Source organism: Triticum dicoccoides, chromosome 1A (assembly GCF_002162155.2).
Source record: "Triticum dicoccoides isolate Atlit2015 ecotype Zavitan chromosome 1A, WEW_v2.0, whole genome shotgun sequence".
Taxonomy (NCBI): Eukaryota; Viridiplantae; Streptophyta; class Magnoliopsida; order Poales; family Poaceae; genus Triticum; species Triticum dicoccoides.
In genome coordinates this window covers 268,632,037-268,650,121 of record NC_041380.1, presented here as the reverse complement: position 1 = coordinate 268,650,121, position 18,085 = coordinate 268,632,037, and the positions used below count along the sequence as shown (strand labels likewise).

General features: G+C 46.4%; 2 protein-coding genes across 3 annotated transcripts in view; one reads left to right on the top strand and one right to left on the bottom strand.

Annotated features, from left to right (window-relative positions):
* The window catches only part of LOC119268377 (50S ribosomal protein L11-like), a 7,528-nt gene extending 1,010 nt beyond the window's left edge, over positions 1 to 6,518 (top strand). The window contains exon 2 of the mRNA XM_037549997.1: positions 5,538 to 6,518. Coding sequence (XP_037405894.1) covers positions 5,556 to 6,020 — 465 coding nt within the window. The 5' untranslated portion in view covers positions 5,538 to 5,555 and the 3' untranslated portion in view covers positions 6,021 to 6,518. The remainder of the gene's footprint in view (positions 1 to 5,537) is intronic.
* A 229-nt stretch (positions 6,519 to 6,747) lies between these two features.
* Positions 6,748 to 9,130, bottom strand: LOC119268364. 2 transcript variants are annotated; one of them, XM_037549981.1, is made up of 7 exons: positions 8,937 to 9,130; positions 8,638 to 8,755; positions 8,497 to 8,540; positions 8,172 to 8,282; positions 7,592 to 7,693; positions 7,389 to 7,507; positions 6,748 to 7,040 (listed from the first exon to the last, which is right to left on the bottom strand). In XM_037549981.1, exons 1-7 carry the CDS (start codon positions 9,023 to 9,025, stop codon positions 6,916 to 6,918), a joined length of 708 nt encoding a protein of 235 aa, XP_037405878.1. In that variant the 5' UTR covers positions 9,026 to 9,130; the 3' UTR covers positions 6,748 to 6,915. The 2 variants fall into 2 exon arrangements, with proteins under 2 accessions (XP_037405878.1, XP_037405884.1); XM_037549987.1 differs by having other exon boundaries at positions 7,592 to 7,684.
* Positions 9,131 to 18,085: the final 8,955 nt, after the last annotated feature.

Here is an 18,085-nt window from a genome sequence, read left to right as displayed (position 1 = left end):
GTGGGAGGGGTTGGCCATAGCTGATCATCCCCTCACTATCTATGTCCTATCTCTCACGGTGGCTCCCCGAAGAGGCTCTCGAGGCATCTTGCGCCTGCTATCCTCCAAAGCTCAATTGAGTTGGTGATCCTTTGTATAATTTGTCGAGTGGATGGGAGCTTCTTTCTGAAAGTGCAGTGGTTCCGTTCCTGCCAGATCTCACAGCACGCCAACAGCAGCAGAGTTCTGGCGCCCTTCTTCCACTTTGACTCGATGCTCTCGTAGATGTGGTGAGCAACCGCCGTGGAGGAGGCGGCGTTGTGCGAGTCGTCCGTCGGCGCGAAGGAAGAGCAGCCCTGCCATCGTCCTATCTCCGTCCATAGCTCATGTGTCTTCGTGCACTCCCAGAAGAGGTGATGAGCAGACTCGAAGTTCCGGACGCACATCTGACAGAAATAATCATTGGCTCAGCCCCGTCGTTGCAATCTGTCGTTGCACCATAGTCTATTCTGGAACATCAGCCAAGCAAACATCTTGATCTTCCCCGGCACCCAAACCCTCCAGATATCTTGATCAAAAGTTGTGGCAGCTCTCCCCACAAACTGCATCGCATAGGCTGATTTTGAAGAGTAGTTTCCTGAGCTTTCCCATTTCCATTTGATCTTATCGGCCACCTCCGCCTGCAGCCCTTCCGTCGCTCCCCTGATGGCTCTATGCATGTTCTGGAAGTCTGGAAGCAGCTCCTGGGCGCGGCCGTGCGCCAGGTCCTTTATCCAAGTGTCAGTGTTCAGTGCTTGCGTGACGGTTCTGTTCTTCCTCGAATGCGTGAACAGCAGAGGGAATTGTTGGGCAAGGGTGGCTGGCCCTGCCCAGGAGGAGTGCCAGAAGGATGCGGTGGCACCATTTCCGATCTTCACCGTAGTCGCCGCCACGAACAGCGCTCTGTCCTCCGTGCTGCATGGTGTCTCCAACCCCACCCATGGGCGCTCCGGGTGTTGCCAAGTGATCCACAGCCACCTGAGTCGCAGGCGCGGCTGAAGCTTTGCGGGTCGTGGATGCCGAGGCCACGGCACGCCGTCGGCGAGCACACAGATGGCCAGTTGATCTTGTAGCTGCTTCCCGTAATCTCTTCGTCTTGTCGCCAGAGGAAGCGCCTCCGGCACTTGTCCACCTCCTTGAACAACTTCTTTGGTGCCCTCAACACTGTCAGCGCGATCGTCAGCATCACACTAAGCATGCAACGCACCAGCACACGTCTGCTCGAGATCGGCAACAGCTTGCCCTTCCATGCTGCTAGCCGGGCCTTGATCCTATCGATGATGAATTGGAGGTGCACGAGTCGGAGGCGACCTGGTGTCACTGGGAGGCCTAGGTACTTCATCGGAAACACCACGGTGGATCCCCCAAAACCCCCGAGCACCTCCTGAATGTTAAGCTCTTCACATCTAATAGGTGCGACTGAAGATTTTACCGAGTTTATGCAGAGGCCCGTTGCGTAACCAAAATCACGCAGGATGCTCATCAGATTGTCCACCTCCTGCCTACTAGGGTTTATGAAGACTACAACGTCGTCGGTGTACGGACTCACTCTAAGTTTTAGCTCGCGCCCCGGAATTGGCATCAGGATTTGCTAGTTGACCGCCGCCGTCGGGAGATGGTGCAGGGGATCTATGGCTAAAATGAAGAGGAACGACGACATGGGTTCACCCTGCCAGAGGCCACGGCGGTGCACTATGGTGTCGCCTGAGATCCCATTGAGCATGTAGGCGGAGGAGGAGGTGGCTAGAAGCAGCTCAGCCCAATCAGGGCAGCGCGCGCTAGACCCTAATCTTTGGAGCAGCTCCAGGAGGTATTCCCACAACACCATGTCGAACGCTTTCGCTATGTCCTGTTTCATGAGGAGGGTGGGGGTTTTCCGTCGATGAAGCGCTCGGACATTGTTTTGCACGAAGAGGTAGCTGTCGTGGATGCACTTGGTCCGGAGGAAAGCCGTCTGGGCTGGAGATATGATTGTGTGGATCACCTCTGCAAGCCGAATGAAGAGCACTTTAGAGATCAATTTTGCTATGGAGTGAATGAGACTGATCGGGCGGAAATCAGTGATCTTCATGGCCCCATCTTTTTTGGGTAGTAGGACAACTAGGGCAGTGTAAAGCGACGTGAGATCTCCCCCTGCCGGTGGAATACTGCCGACGGAGGGATGTTGGTGAAGAGCTGCCCCGACGCCCCGCTGCTGCTTCCTTCTCCCAGCTGAAGGTGGCACACCTGGTTTGTCACCGCTCTGAGCTGCAGGGAGTGGGTGATCGCCGCCTCGGGGGTGTGACGTGCCAGCGAGAGAGCCGGTCCCATGTCTAGCGGGTTGCCGCTTCCCGTGCTCCCTCCGTTGGCGAAGTTCAGTGGCTTGTCGAGCTTAGCCGCCACCGTGGCATCGAGCTTGGAAGCGCGCGAGTCCAGGCGTGATGGTGGAGGAAGCACCTCTACTGCGCCGTCGAAGAAGTCAGTAACCGGGTCCACCCTGGTGGGGGCCTTTGTGGCGTTGGACAACGGCCTCGGAGGAGCAAGGAGGGAGGCGACAGTGGATGCACCCGGAACGGCAGACGAGTGCCCCGGCCCCTTGCTGCGGCTGGTCGCACGCTGCCCCTTGCTGAGGTTGGCCGCCTGCCCTGCCTGCTAGTCGTCGTGTCCAGTGGAGGAGCGGTGCCCACGCGGTGTGCCCTGGCGGTGGCACGACACCGGGGTGCGGCTCCTGTGGCGGTTCGAGTAAGAACCCGCCGTCGTCGGCTCCTTGCCGCGCGCCCGACCAAGCAAGGTGTCCTTCCAGGAATGCTGCTGGCCACTGTGGCCGTCGTCTCCATCATGGCCGCGCCTTGGCCTCGTCGAGGGCATGCCCCGACAGCCCGTGGACACCACACGCACCTGGGAGCGCCCGCGCCGGTCAGGCCCCAGCACCGGCCTGCCGTCCTCCTTGCCATGCACCCAGCCGCCCATGGGTGGGTTCCGTGGGTACGGGCGGTCGTCCTCGTCCTCTTCGGAGGAGGGGATGCCGCTTTGCCTTGAGTGAGATGAGTGCGGAGACAGGGGTGTCCAGTCCTCGATGCGGTCCAGGTGCACCAGGACGTCCCACCTCTTGAGATGCGCGGTGGCGCCACCGCGCATCTTGGTGGGGAGAAGCCAAACATCTCTTCGACGAGGCCAGCCCCCTTGGTGTGCTTCCAGAGCGTGCGCCGTGTGGGGATGTGGGCGAGGTCGGCGACCCACGCCCACACGGCGAAAGTCTTTGGGTCGGCACGCTCGAACGTGCGGCTATCCAGCCGGTTGATGATCACCTTGTCCCCGAGCGCGTCCGCGGCGCCCTCCAAGGTCTAGAGCATCATGGGCAGCTTCTCAATGACGATGCGCACATTGATCATCTAGGTCTCGAGCAGTGCGTGCGTGTCCTCCCTCCAAGGCTCTAGCAGGAATGTGACTTCGTCCACCACCAGCGAGCCACGGCGCACGACGAGCTCCTTGTGCGCCGGCAGGTTGAAGTTGATGAAGAAGTCTTCGGGGTTGTGGTTGGTGATGAGGAGGTGGTGCGCGGGGATCTGGAACTCCTTCTCAATGGCCTCGCCGATGGAGTAGGGGCTGACCGCGTGGATCTTGCTCACCGCGGTGACCATGGCGGCATGTTGCTGGAGCAGGAAGAGCTGCTGCTCCATGGTCGGCGAGGAAGCGATGACCTTGTGGCTGTCGCGCGCCGATGGTCGATGTAGGGGGCGTCCGCCTCAGCCATCGCCGCCGAACTGGGGAAAACAAGGCGCTCACCCACCAGTCGCAGCTCACCCAGCCTCTCATTCACCGTGTCGCCCTCCGTCGATTCTTCGGGTTCAGCGGGCACTCTCTGCCGAAATGCCCGGCCTTCTTGCAAATGATGCAGTGCAGTGGGTCTCTACAATCTATCCGGCGATGGTGGGGGCTGAGGCAACGAAAACAAAGGCCTTTGAATTTGCTTAAGAAGGCCTCGTGCCCGTGGGAGGACTTATTGCCCCTGCGCTGGCTCCCCGCGCCGACCAGCTGATCTTTGCTTGCGTGCCGGCTCTTGCGGGATTGATAGGTCGTCCATCCCTCCTCATCAATGGCGCCGGAGGAGTGAATGTGTGTGGATGGAGGAGTGACCACGATTGATTTGAGCAAGGGAGGGGGCGCAACCCAACGCCAGCCCGCAGAGGAGGACGGGGTGGCTGGAACATCAGAGGGACCCGGGACATATCCCGACCAGCGGAAGCGCCGCATTGAAGGCTGGCCGGTGGAGACGCGGGATCCCGGAGCTGGGGGCACTGAGGCATGGGCGGAGGCGAGCCCCCGGGTGGGCGGTGGCAGGCGTGCGGTGCCTGCCGCGGCCGGAGTGGCCAGCGGCGCGGTGTGCGGGGAAGCCTAGTCCTACAGCCGAGCGCTACTCCTTTCGTGATTTTAGGGTGTCAAAAACTCAAAATCCATGAAATCCCCTCGAGCGTATCACTTGCAGGATTCTCCAACCTTTCATTTTCATGGTGGTAATCATTATTTCTAAATTTCAAAGAGGATTTGTGGCACTGCTTTGATCTAGGGGTCACTTTATTTATGTATTTTTTGAGACTGTTTGCAGAGCATCCAGATATTGCAAGTCAGTGTCCAACAAGTTGTCTGCCTGAATAAAATGTTGTTTTAGTTGGTCTCCTCATCTGAAATAGATTCCGCGAGCTGACAAGCCAAGTAACTGTATGAAAGTAATGATCAAATAGAGCAATTATTATGTATCTTTGGATTATACTTTCAATTGCGAGCATCTACAGTGGGTTTCCCCATTGGTGCGTTGAACTCGCTTCTTCCCTTTCCCATCTCCTGAACAATCTTGGATCGGCTTTATATTTACGTTATGCTTCAATGGAAAGGGGTTTAGCCCGGTTAAAAAAAAGTATCTTTGGAAAAACAGTATGTAGTTGGTCTCCTCATCTGAAATAAAACGTTGTTTTAGTTGGTCTCCTCATCTGAAATAGATCCACTGAGCTGACAAGCCAAGTAACTTTATGAAAATAATCAAAATAGAGCAATTCTTATGTATCTTTGGAAAAACAATACAGGACATAGTTCCAGAAGGTTCATTGGATTGCCCAGATATATTACTTCATCCGCAAAAGCCAATCAGTTGCGCCAATCAGTCTGACTGCTTGTAACCACATGTTAGTAGAATTGTTCATCATTTGACCACATTCTAGGCTATGTTGGATTGACTGAAGAGGGTGTCGAAAGAGACTAGGAATAGTCTGTAAATTGCTTCTGCTTAGAGCAGGTCAAGGAATTTCCATGCCACTGTAAATCACCTTTCCTCCGACGCTAGCTCTTCAGGTACATTACAAGTGTATCTTTGGCATCTAGTGGTATATAATTCAAAAGTTAAAGCCTTCGAGGAGGCAGATTGCAGACCCTAAGTCTGTTATGATGTTGCTTTCAGCAAACACTTGTTGAGTTGTCTTGCAATTTTTTCATGAAATTCGTTGAAAACTCTGCTAATTCCATTTAAACTCTCGTGTTTACTGCAGATCTACTAAAGCAATCACATGGCAACTCTGAAAGATGCAGTAGCACGGAAGCCTATACTGGCAACAATCCGCCTGCTTGTTCCAGCTGGTGCTGCACGTCCTGCACCACCAGTTGGTCCGGCACTCGGTTTTTATAGGCTCAATTTGATGGCGTTCTGCAAGGATTTCAATGCAAGGACCCAGAAATACAAGGCAGAAACTCCTATGCAGGTCACGCTAACTGCCTACAAAGATAGCACTTTCGAGTTTGTAGTCAAGTCGCCGTCCGTTTCATGGTTCCTCAAGAAGGCAGCAGGAATTGAGACCGCCAGCACTCGTCCTGGTCACAACGTTGTGTCATCCCTAACACTCCGCCACGTTTACGAGATTGCAAAACTTAAACAAGCTGACCCCTTCTGCAAGCATATGTCACTCGAGGCGTTGTGCAAATCTATCATTGGCACAGCTAACTCAATGGGCATTGAGATTGTCAAGGATCTCTGAGTGGATTGGCTCGTCTCCAATACTACCAAGCTCCTACCTTCCCAGGTGACATTTGTGAGCTGTAGTTTCTCATTGATGTGGGAGAAGATGGGAGTTTTTCAACTGTTGATCCTTACTGAGCTCTTCAGCCCAGGCAATATTTTCATTTTCTTCATACCCAGTCTTCAGCTGTTCCTGCTGCAATGTTGATCTCTTCCATGGGAGATATTTCACGGAAAATAATGTTACTTCTAAGCTTGCGCCAGACGAACAATATTATCCATTTCTGTTACCTTGCCGAGTTGCTAGTTGTTTGTTTACTTTTGGTATCATTGTCATTTCTCGTGTAATGGCAATGTATTTGAAACACAAATATGTAATGGTTAATTTTGGTGCTTTTACATGACTTTTACTTGCAACTTTAAATATCTTATCATTCTCAGATCTTTCTCAGTGTAATCAGCAGTTAACTCTGCTAATTCTATTTGATGGAATGAACAGCAGCACACGATATTTAAACAGTCATACTCAACAGATATTGCTTCTTCTTTTTTTTGGTTAGGCAGCATCAAATAAGCCGAATTCTGAGTGTGGCTTCCAACTAAAGCATAATCCCTCTGTTCAAAATACTTGTCGCGGTTTTAGTTCGAACTTAACTGAAACCATGACAAGTATTTTGGTACAAAGGGAGTACAAGCAATCTTATGTATCGACTAAAATACTTTTTACATCTTACTGTTCCAAGGGATGGCCAATACCAGAGTAGGAATTTAGAGTTAGAATTTACAGCCAATTCATGGACGAATCTGAATTGAAAATCTTACCAAAGTAGGAATTAAGATTTGGGATTTACAATCAGCTCGGGGAAATCTGAACCTAAAATCTCGCACAGTAAATTCAAATAAATAGCAACGTATTATTCTTTGATTTCCTCAAGAACAAGGTACTGTAAAGCTATTGAGTATTTAGCTGCTCTTGCTTCCTTGGTTCCACTTTGTGGAGTGCTAATGTTCTTGAGTAGATATGAACCTAAGCCGTCACCTGAGGAAAGACAGTAAGATTAAATCATGAAAACATACTAGCTCAAGGGTCATCAAATTTATATTCACTTTATGGCCATAAAAACAAATATTGGGAAAGTTCTATGGATTTCAAATAAGGCGAATTGGCATTTTGAACTAAATGTCCTCGTGTACTTTGGCATTTTCACCTGGGTACTCTCGACAAAGACATCTTATAATATGGAAAAGAGAATAAGCAAATCAACCAGCTGGCATGCCTTATATGGGAATGCAAAATGTACTACTAAGGGATGACAAATGGCAGTACAAAATGCTTACTTAATAAATGTACGAATGCACAATAATAATGGCTACATACACAGTTTACCTTGGATTGTATATATGGAACCTATCCATCTCTTGTAGATGAACAGGGACCTTGGGTTGTCACCTTGATGTACATCAGAGAGCAAGAGGTTGCAAGATCCAATGGTTCCAAGCTTTGCACTACAAAAGGGATTGAGATTTCTTACTGTAAACAACATAGAAAATGGAGATACTTAAAGATCTGGGTTTGACTTCATCACTTACTTTGCATGCGAAATAGCATTTTGACACAAAGCTAATATGCGAACCAATGCTAGATCACGAGCCCTAGTATTTCCATATCTTAACTGGCAGCTCCTATTACAGCTTCAACATGGTAAGAATTAGTCATATAAAATATCAAGAGTCTGTATTTTACGTCAATTAAAGAGCTTATAATTTCTTTATTTTGATGGTTGACATCTCAATAACGTCTGACCATCCTGAACAGAGTAAAGGTGATCTATAACCAAAGGTTTTAGTAAAACAATTGAAAGCATGTTATGAATGGAATATGCTGAGCTAGGAGACAAAAGGACACCCAGCACACTGTAATGGCTTGGTACATACAGTATTAGATATTACCATTATTTATATTAACTACAAATGCTGAAAATCCTCAACTGCGTTTCTTAGAAGAAACATATCAGAAACAAATCCATCTCATGGTTAAAGTCCAAAAGGAGAATTGTGTAACACATTGTTGTAACATAAATGCTAAACTGAGTCGCAGCATAGTGTTTGCAATGCACTCAGTAACTGAGTCGCAGCATAATGGTCAGAAGAAAGGAAAAAATGATAGCACCTCTCCGAAAAGAAACCGGTAAAATCATCGACAATGACTGCAGCAGGAAAGTCGTCAAGCAGGTGAAATGCAGCAAAGTACTTCCTGATTCCCTCATCGTCTTCAATGTATCTGCAGACATAGAATGCACAGAACTAAGCATAAATTAGTTATGACTGCATGATATAGCCGAGTCTACCATATCACCATAATTCCAAACATTAAACCGGTCCAAATAAACACTGAAAATGTCACAGTACATAGCATGACCAATACTCTTACTCTTATGGAGTTTAAGCAAGGTATTACAAAAGTAAACCAGCATTGTAGGTTCAACACTCCTTACTTGATTTGTATTCTCTGAAGCACGCTCAGGGATGGCTCAACACCCTGGAAGCAAGAGGAAAAGTTGTGGCTTCACAAATCGGGAACAACCAGCGTATACAGTTTCACCTCATTAGCTAAACTGACAGGCAAGAATCCTCACCTGGGACAAGAAGGGGGGGCTGTTCTCCAACCTCCCCTTGCTGCAAATGAACACCACGTGCCGGCCGCTCTCCGCCGCACGGTTTATCGCGAACTGGAAAAGGAGCGAGGTCTTCCCGCTGTTACAGCAGCAAGAAAGGCCAGAAAATCGATGCGGCGGGGAGTGAGGTAAGCACGGATGATGGGGATAACGTACTGGATAAAACGCATGGGTTTTACGACAGCTTCGGTTTGCTCCGGCGCGCAGGGCGGAAAGGAGCTAGTTTCAGCAAGCCGAGGGAAGTTTGAGAGGCGGCATACCAGCACGGAGGGCCCGAGAGGAGGAGGATGCCGGCATCGTCGAACGGAGGTGCGGCGGTGGACGTGCCGGAGAAGAACCTCTCCGCCATTGAAATGTTCGGTAGACGTAGGGGTTAGTCGCCGAAATAAGGAGGATGCGGCGGTGCCGGCGGGCTGTTCGATAGAATGGCGCCCCCGGGTAGCGGAGATAGCGGACAGTTATTCGGCAAATACCCCTTGGCTCTCGGATGCACCAACACCTCATATGAAAAAGTATTTTAGCCATTGCCAAAAAACTCAACAAATTCTGAAACTTTCTGAAGACAAAGTTAACCTTCTGTTGTACTAGTAAGCATGCACGTGCAATGCACGTCTCAAACATAAACCATATGAGATTCACATAGTAAAAATAAAAAATTTGTAAATATATATATATATATATATATATACATATATATATCAAATGAAAGATAATATATATACTTTTCAGTTATGTGTACTACCAAAATTACCTAATATCTACATAGCAAAATATATTAAATACTAATTCAGATCAAAATTATATATACTTTTCGGTTATGTGTACTCTCAAATTATATAGCTACCTATATAATTGCAAATAGGAAATACAAGATGATATGTGACCACAACGACTTCTATATGTGTAGAAATAGAAGATGCTTTACAAGAACTAACTGAAATGTAAAAGGGCTAAAAGAAATCCAATATCATCATGATACAAAGTATTTATCCGGTTTTATATATGTTTGCATGCTGGCAACCAGACAAACCTACAATGCTATAAGATAGTCTGTACATACAGAAACTGAAATGGGATATGAAGAAAAATAAAGATGGAAAGAAAAGTATTCTAGTGTATTTTGTCAAGATTAACCTTATCAAGCTTTCATGCATGTCAGCTTGCCTCATTACAAAAAAACATGAAAAACCTCAAATAAGAAAATTACTATAGACTATTCAACCTCCCCTGCATGCATCGTTATTATGTTACAAAAAAATTAATTATACCTCCAAATGTTTACACTACATAGGAAAGGATTTGATCTCTGAGGATTGTTAATTTCGCCAAGTATGTGAAACTTCTTCCAACAAACTTTGGAAGAGTTAAACCAAATAACCTTGCTCATTAAATATGAAAGTTATAGATTAACGGTTATCACAATTTTATTTTCTTCAACAATGTATCAAACTTTTTAGGAGAAGGGTCACAATGTTTACTAAGCCAAAAAAAATTCAGCTACTTTTTTTAATCAGTGGATCCCTCATTGTGTTCCTTTTGCTGCCTCCTATAAATTCTTGAAAGCATATATAGCACACCACGGAATAATAATACAACATACCTAGAGTCAAACCTAACAATTTATGTAAATACATACTTGCATTTTCTTCGCCATTATCTTTCGGTGCATCTTGTGTTTGCATGAACAACTAACTTTAGTTAAAAGGTTCTTAATGAAATGCTACAACATATTTCTTGATATTGAGATAGCTATGAAAAGTGGGAGCATAAATCACACACCAAGTAAGTTAATGAAATGCACATGAATAAACAAAAGAACTTACATTGTCATGAAAAAAATCCGACCGAATCCAGTTTATATGATTTCTCTGCAACAGTATACGACAGCTATATTAGAACATATCCTTCGAAAGATCTATTTGTTGGAACCCAGCAGGATTAGTTTCTTCATTGGATCCTTCTACATGGTAAAATTATCTTTATTTAAACGAATTAGAGATTTGCACACATTATAGATTAGCGAGAGATATTCTCCACAGTTACAGAATCATGTGAGCATTTTTAGATGTATAGAATCATGTAACTGAAATAGTAGTACATCTAAATTATCTTGCCTCCTACTGAAACTTACATAATTTACTGGATTGCTATGCAATTATTTTAAAATGACACATGAGCACATGAATTCTGCGTGTAAAGTTTTCTCTAAAAACGATTTATACATTCTGATTTCCAACCACTCGAGCTAGGCTCCACCCACCTTAATTCCAAGCTAAGGGACATCATCTGTAAACACAACAATCAGACCATAATAAGGCAATTCTAATCATTGTGATGGTGTTATCTCTTGATACGGTCCAGTTTAATGCATCTGGCAGTAGAAATAACCCTGAGAAAGAGAGAAATGCATCTTCACTTCTTCAGTATCCCTCTGATACTAAGTTGTAATCCAAGACTGCTGCACAGTTCTTACGTACGCGTCATATCAGATTATACATTTGCAGTACAAGCATTGGCAACCTAAGATAATCCCAAATCTCGAATTCTAGATTGCTTAAAGCCCCGAGATTCTTGTTTGATTGTAATGCATGTGCACTCACTGAACTATGTAGGTCTAAACAAATACACTCTTACAATCAGTCTCCTTTCCTCCTTCATCTATATATGGGAATGGTTTTCATGCTCCAGATAACATGTAGTATTTGGAATTATCAAATGATTAGTTAAACGCCAGAATAGCAATTTCTTCCTTTCCCAAAAAATGTTTCTACTACGCATTAGAGGAGGATTGGTTGGTAGATGAAATTGCAGATCAAGAAAATCTGACCAACCACCAAGTGCCAAAGGTACAGTATTAGTCGCGCAAAGCCCGAAATACCCCCAAATCAAATTAAATGTTCACCTAGTTGATTCATGATAGACCTTTGGTGCCCTTGATGGTGTACGCAGGGAGAACTGTAGGAGGTCCTCGACGGCCCAGCCGGACGACAGCACCTCCTGCACCACGTCCGAGATCGACGCTGCCCTGGGGATGACGGCGGTTGGCGGCTTGAGAGATGCACACGGAGCTGAAGCCGACACTGCCGGAGAGCATGCTTTGGGCGTCGATGCAGTCGTCGCACTCGGACGCAAGAGCGCCCTGGCCTGAAGGTAGAAGACGATAGCGGCAACAATACTGCATATGCTATGCCCGTGATTTAGTTTCCTAATAGGATGGATGCACCCCTGATTAGTTTCCTATATAATAGGATGCCCCCGATGATTTGTTTCCTAATAGAATGGCTTGCGATTATATTTTCCTAATTGACCGAGCGTGCAGTTTCATCTACGGTGGAGTACGGTCAGCCAATGTAAATTGCACACAGAAAATGAGTTAGATTAAGGCTGGCCATTAGATTAAGTTTAGTGGGCCTAATCATGCGGTGGTAATGGGTCTGTGTTTGTTTTATGGGGTGCGTTTAGAAAAGATTATGTTTGCTCTTTTATAAGTAGTAGAGACTCATAAAAAATTTGCTAAGGAAAAAACCCGTTGATTTCAGGCAAAAAGATACTCCCTCTGTCGCATAATATAAGATCATTTTTATACTATTATGGGACTGAGGGGGTAATAATCAAGACCAAAAGTATGAACGGTAATGTGTATATAGTGTTGATTTTGTTTTTGCCCAAAACACCATTTTTCAAGGATGTGTACTGGGAGACATATCATGCTCATAGAAGAAAAGACGAGAGTGGCATACGTGTATGTAAAAAGGGCGTGTTTGGTCGCTCGCAGATACCCCAATCAGGTCCGCGCGGGAAGAAAATGACATCTTTGGTTGCATGTGTTTACTGTTCGGCCTACATAGCACGAATCGTAAAGCACCTTGGGGCCAGGCCCGCTGGGAACCACCGAATCGGCGGTTTTTCCACGGCCAGACCCGCGCGATGCACGTGGGTGGCGGCGGCTGCACATGAGGAGCCATGCTTGAGACACCATGTTGTTTCCCGAAGCATCGGCATAATTACCCTTACCTTCCCTCACCGTTCACTATCCGCTCCCTCCACTCTCACACAGGCGATCAACAGATGGGAGAACATCAATGCGACCATCGACATCCATCGACTACATCACCAACATCACCCACAACACTTCGGCAATGGCGGTAAGCCCTATTTTCACCTCCTCGCTTGTTATTTTCGTATTCAATCCGCATTTAGATTCAATTTGCCCATTCGATCCACGTTCTAGGGGAATGGGGGATCGAATTAAATAGCTATAGGATTGATCAGCACATCTAGCGATGGATTTGAGGGTTCGACCGGGATTGAGTACAAGGGAATTGGGGAGTCTGGGTAAATCTTACACTCGAGGCGCTTGGCGCAGCAGGCCCCTTGGCCTTGTAGTTGTCCTCCGGCTCGACTGTAGCATGCACCGTCTCCTCATCCTCGCCGTCGAACATAACTATTGGCATGGTACGGTGGCCTGGCTCCAGCGTCCTGACCACCACCTCCATCGCTTCTTCTTCTTTCTCTGGCTCCAGAACAATTATGGCCAGCGACACAGAGGTGAACAACTGATCTTGACGTGCCCTATACCCAATGTACTTGGCCCATCTTGCTCTCTGACCGGCATCGCTGGAATCGGCTTGATCCATGGCCTAGTGCAGTATGTCCACTGACATAGCGCCTTTCACTGGGTCAGGGATCAGCGTCTTCAACTCCTCGGTGATCGCCTTCTTTGCCACAACATCTGCCTCCTTGTGGATGTCCTCGATACTAGTGAATTTCGAGCACACTTTCATGGTGTTCTCGAACTTGGTGCAATCACTGAGCGACCACCCAAGGAATAAAGCCCTCCAATCAATGCCCTAGGGGAAGGGGTTGTGGATGGGGTTCATGGTGCTGGAGAGGTGGAAGAGGAGTGATAGTGAGCGACAGAGAGGGTTAATTGAGTGCGGTAGTGGGTAAGTAGGTGGCCTTTGGGTGGGTAAATATAGGGGCTTTGGACGATAGGATTGAATGTTGTTCAACCTTTGAATTTTTGTTGTTCTTAGTGCAGATCGAGATGGAGAAAAAGGGCAAGGAGGTGGTGTCGGCCTTGGAGAAGGGCTAGTGATCAGATTTCAACAATGATCATGGAGTAACTATATATATATGATAAAAATCAATAGTTACATCTACTCATATAAATAACATAACCAACTTGTGAGCAATAATACTGTATATAAAACATCAACACTTTGTCAAAATCACCATGATACAATATGATAGACTGGTATCTCGCTAGCCTTTTCTGAAACCTCAAAACATAAATGTAGAGCACCTCTGAAGTTCAAGGAGTGACTAAACATTGTAATTCAGGGTATAAAACATCCATTCATGCTAACACCCAACAATGATTAGACCAAACACACGTTACAGTAAGAATGACAAGAGCGCTCTCTATGTTGGTGCTTGCATAAGAAGGTGATGACTCAGCAATAGAGTTTAAGGATGACCCTTCGCAGAGGGAAGCAAGGATTTGCTTATGTACTAGAGTTCATTGTTAAAATAGAGATAATTTACTTTTGAGATGTGTACTTTTCAGTCAACATATTACAATAAAGAATCTCATCATCTTATATGATAAACATGTGTGAGAGCGGTTTCCATGCTTAACACTCCCCCTCCACCTTTGTCTTTCCACAAACCATGGCTAGCCGAATTCACGGGTATCTACCAACATACCCGGGGAGGAGTGATTTTTATTATTTTTAATCAATTTAGGGCTGGGCATCCCATTTACTATCTCTTTTTTGCATTATTAAGACAAGTAGGTGGCATACTCGTCAAGAGGAACACATTATTTATCATACAAGATGATGATTCCCTCTTTTTGGAGCCACATACAAACTCCAAATTAGGGCTCTCAACGAAGAACAGGAGGTGGTGGCGGCTCCGTATCGTAAAATGCAATAAAACTTTCTCTTTGGAGATGTAAATTTATAGTGTTGGAATTAGATCAAGACGATGTCCAGGGGCCCACAAGCCTGGGTCACACAGCCAGGAGGTAGGCCGCGCCACCTGCCCTTTTGGGGCACCTAAGGCTCCTCTACGGTCTTCTTTGCTCTAGCATTTTTTTATTTATTCCAAAATAATTATCCAAAAATCTTCGTCAAATTCCGAGAACTTTTATTTCTGCATAAAAACAACGCCATGGTAGTTATACTGGAAACAACATCGGTCCGAATTAGTTTCACTCAAATCATTCAAATTAGAGGCCAAGACAAGAGCAAAAGTGTTTGGAAAAGTAGATATGATAAACATGTATCAGTCAGCAATCCAACACCCATCCTTCAGGGCTAGCCAAGTGTAACGCCCTGGAAACACCCGCCGATGGTCGTTACTCCTGGCGGGATCTAGACTGGCCCCACAAATCAATACTAGTCTTTTCTGCGCACTTTTGTCCTCACTTGTGTGCACCCGGGAGCAACTTCCCGGTCGGTCACCCATCCTGACACTACTCCAAGCTAAGCATGCTTAACTTTGGAGTTCTATCCGAATGGGCTCCCGGAAAAGAAGGAATTCCTTATTGATATGAGTAGTCTATCATCCCTAATAAGTCAGGCCATCATACACCCCCACTCAGAGGAACCGACGTTCTCCTCGGGCCACAGGAACGTTCCCTCTTGGCATGTACGTCTGTGCATCCAGTCCGGTACATGTGTCATGTCGGGTGCCACGACGGGTCACAAACGTCATGAACAACATGACCGCGCACCTGTCCGCAACCATCCGTGTAACCGCGAGGGTCAGCTCTGATACCAACTTGTAACGCCCTGGACACACCCGTCGGTGGTCGTTACTCCTGGCGGGATCTAGACTGGCCCCATAGATCAATACTAGTCTTTTCTGTGCACTATGTCCTCACTCGTGTGCACCCGGGAGCAACTTTCCGGTCGGTCACCCATCCTGACACTACTCCAAGCTGTGCACGCTTAACTTTGGAGTTCTGTCCGAATGGGCTCCCGGAAAAGAAGGAATTCCTTATTGATATGAGTAGTCTATCATCCCTAATAAGCCAGGCCATCACATACACCCCACTCAGAGGAACCGACGTCCTCGTCAGGCCACAGGAACGTTCCCTCTTGGCATATATGTCTGTGCATCCAGTTCGGTACATGTGTCATGCCGGTGCCACGACGGGTCACAAACGTCATGAACAACATGACCGCGCACCTGTCCGCAACCATCCGTGTAACCGCGAGGGTCGGCTCTGATACCAACTTGTAACACCCCGGACACACCCGCCGGTGGTCGTTACTCCTGGCGGGATCTAGACTGGCCCCACAGATCAGTACTAGTCTTTTCTGCGCACTTTGTCCTCACTCGTGTGCACCCGGGAGCAACTTCCTGGTCGGTCACCCATCCTGACACTACTCCAAGATGAGCACGCTTAACTTTGGAGTTCTGTCCGAATGGGCTCCCGGAAAAGAAGGAATTCCTTATTGATATGAGTAGTCTATCATCTCTAATAAGCCAGACCATCACACCAAGGACATGTCTTGTAGGTCGAAGGTGCACGCAAACGTCGTGTTGGGAAACGTAGCAGAAAACAAAAAAGTTTGCCCTACGATGGTGATATGAGTAACACTATGAAGATGCATTAGTGGATTAGATCAGATACTAGCAGAAGAAGAGTTGGTGTAGATCATCAATGAAGTCCCTTCAACCTTTCATGAACGATCCTTCGAACCGAAGACGAAAGCACGATATCTTTACGGATTGTACGCATTTAGGATTCCCGATCGGCAGCGCTTCATCATTTAGAGATAATCATCGCCGGAGAATAGAGGGAGAAGAGAACCTCATGGGGCTTACCTATTATGAGGATTAGAGAGAACCACAACTAGCTCTAATCTATATCAAGTCTAAATTAGTACTAGATCAACTAGAGAGAAAACTTGTGTCTCAAAAGAGCCAACATCTCTAGTATATATAGGTGTAGGGGAGAGGGAAGGAGTGGATGACTTGGAAGGATTTCCCCTCCCCTTGCGTCGGCCAAGGGTGGAGGTGGAGTCCAACTCCACCTCCCAATTCGTCCTCCCCTGGGACGCCTTCACTATTAAGGCCCATTATCTCTCCCCTAATACGGCTTTATGTATTTTTTTAGCCCATTGACTATAAATAAATTCCTGGAACTCCATATTGTAGTCCTTTATAATTTACATTTAAGTCCCTTGAAACAATGTCCACCTATATATTAATTCCCGGTACTTCTCGAAACCCTTCCAGTAACCCCGAAATGCTTCCGTTTCTCTCGAAACTATTTCTTTGTAACATCTCAATTTCCTAAATTAGGGTGTTATTAGATCATTCATATGCATCTCATATTTCCCATGCATTATTTGTTTTCTGCAATATTCGAATCATTATGCAACTAAAGGCAATTTATTGGAGCAGAGATAACATGACTTCTCCCCTGTTTTTAAAAATGTTCATAATGTGCAGAATATTATTTTAACTTCAATTGATATGTTCTGGTAGTTTTTCTTTATCTTCAAAATATTTATTTGATTGTTTTATTGCTGTTTGGGTGACCTATTGCATAAAAACTATTTTTTTCAAAATTGCATTAGGTGAGTAACTAGTGTTCCTGTAGTTTATATTAGTAGTATATATATTTTACTGTGTGTATATATATTTTATTTATATTTTATTATGTTTTTATTTTACTCTTTTTTGCTGTTATTATTTTTGTTTTTTAAGAGCCAGCCGGCCGGCCAGCCAGCCCGCCGGCCCCGTCTAGCGCCGCGGCCCACCAACTGAGCCGCCGCAGCCCACCTACGGAAGCGGTACGCCGCCAGCCCCGCAGCCTCCCGCCATCGTCGTTGACCAGCGGGCCCCGCACCAACCCCGCGCCCTGTTCTTGAAAGTGCGTTATATCGACTAAAGGGGGGGTGAATAGGTGATTTTTATGAAAGTCTTCAGAACATGACAGTTTTGAAGACAAACGATAAAAATTAAACCTATTACCATGCAGCGGAAGGTAGACTACACTAGGCAAACCATAGTCAAGTATTCAATGAAGTGAAAGCACAAAGACTAATAGTAGCTAGGTAGTAAGGATCAGGTAGGAAGATATTGTGAAGCCAAACAGAACACACAGTCACTCAGTGAAGACAAATGATAGACCAAACATACAATGACTTCACAAGGAGGAACAGTAAGTAAAGTGAAGTGAAGATGAAACCAGTGACTCATTGAAGACAATGATTTGTTGGACCAGTTCCAGTTGCTGTGACAACTGTACGTCTGGTTGGAGCGGCTAGGTATTTAAACCTTAGGACACACAGTCCCGGACACCCAGTCCTCACCGTATTCTCCTTGAGCTAAGGTCACATAGACCTTGCCCAATCACTCTGGTAAGTCTTTAAGGTAGACTCCC

What these genes read in the sequence shown, in the direction of transcription:
- LOC119268364 (XM_037549981.1), bottom strand. Translation starts at nt 9,025, where the DNA reads ATGGCGGAGAGGTTCTTCTCCGGCACGTCCACCGCCGCACCTCCGTTC. An exon ending in CTTCAGAGAATACAAATCAA is followed by an intron (nt 8,283 to 8,496) that starts GTAAGGAGTGTT and finishes CTATGTCTGCAG; the next exon opens with ATACATTGAAGACGATGAGG. An exon ending in ACCGGTTTCTTTTCGGAGAG is followed by an intron (nt 7,694 to 8,171) that starts GTGCTATCATTT and finishes ACCATGTTGAAG; the next exon opens with CTGTAATAGGAGCTGCCAGT.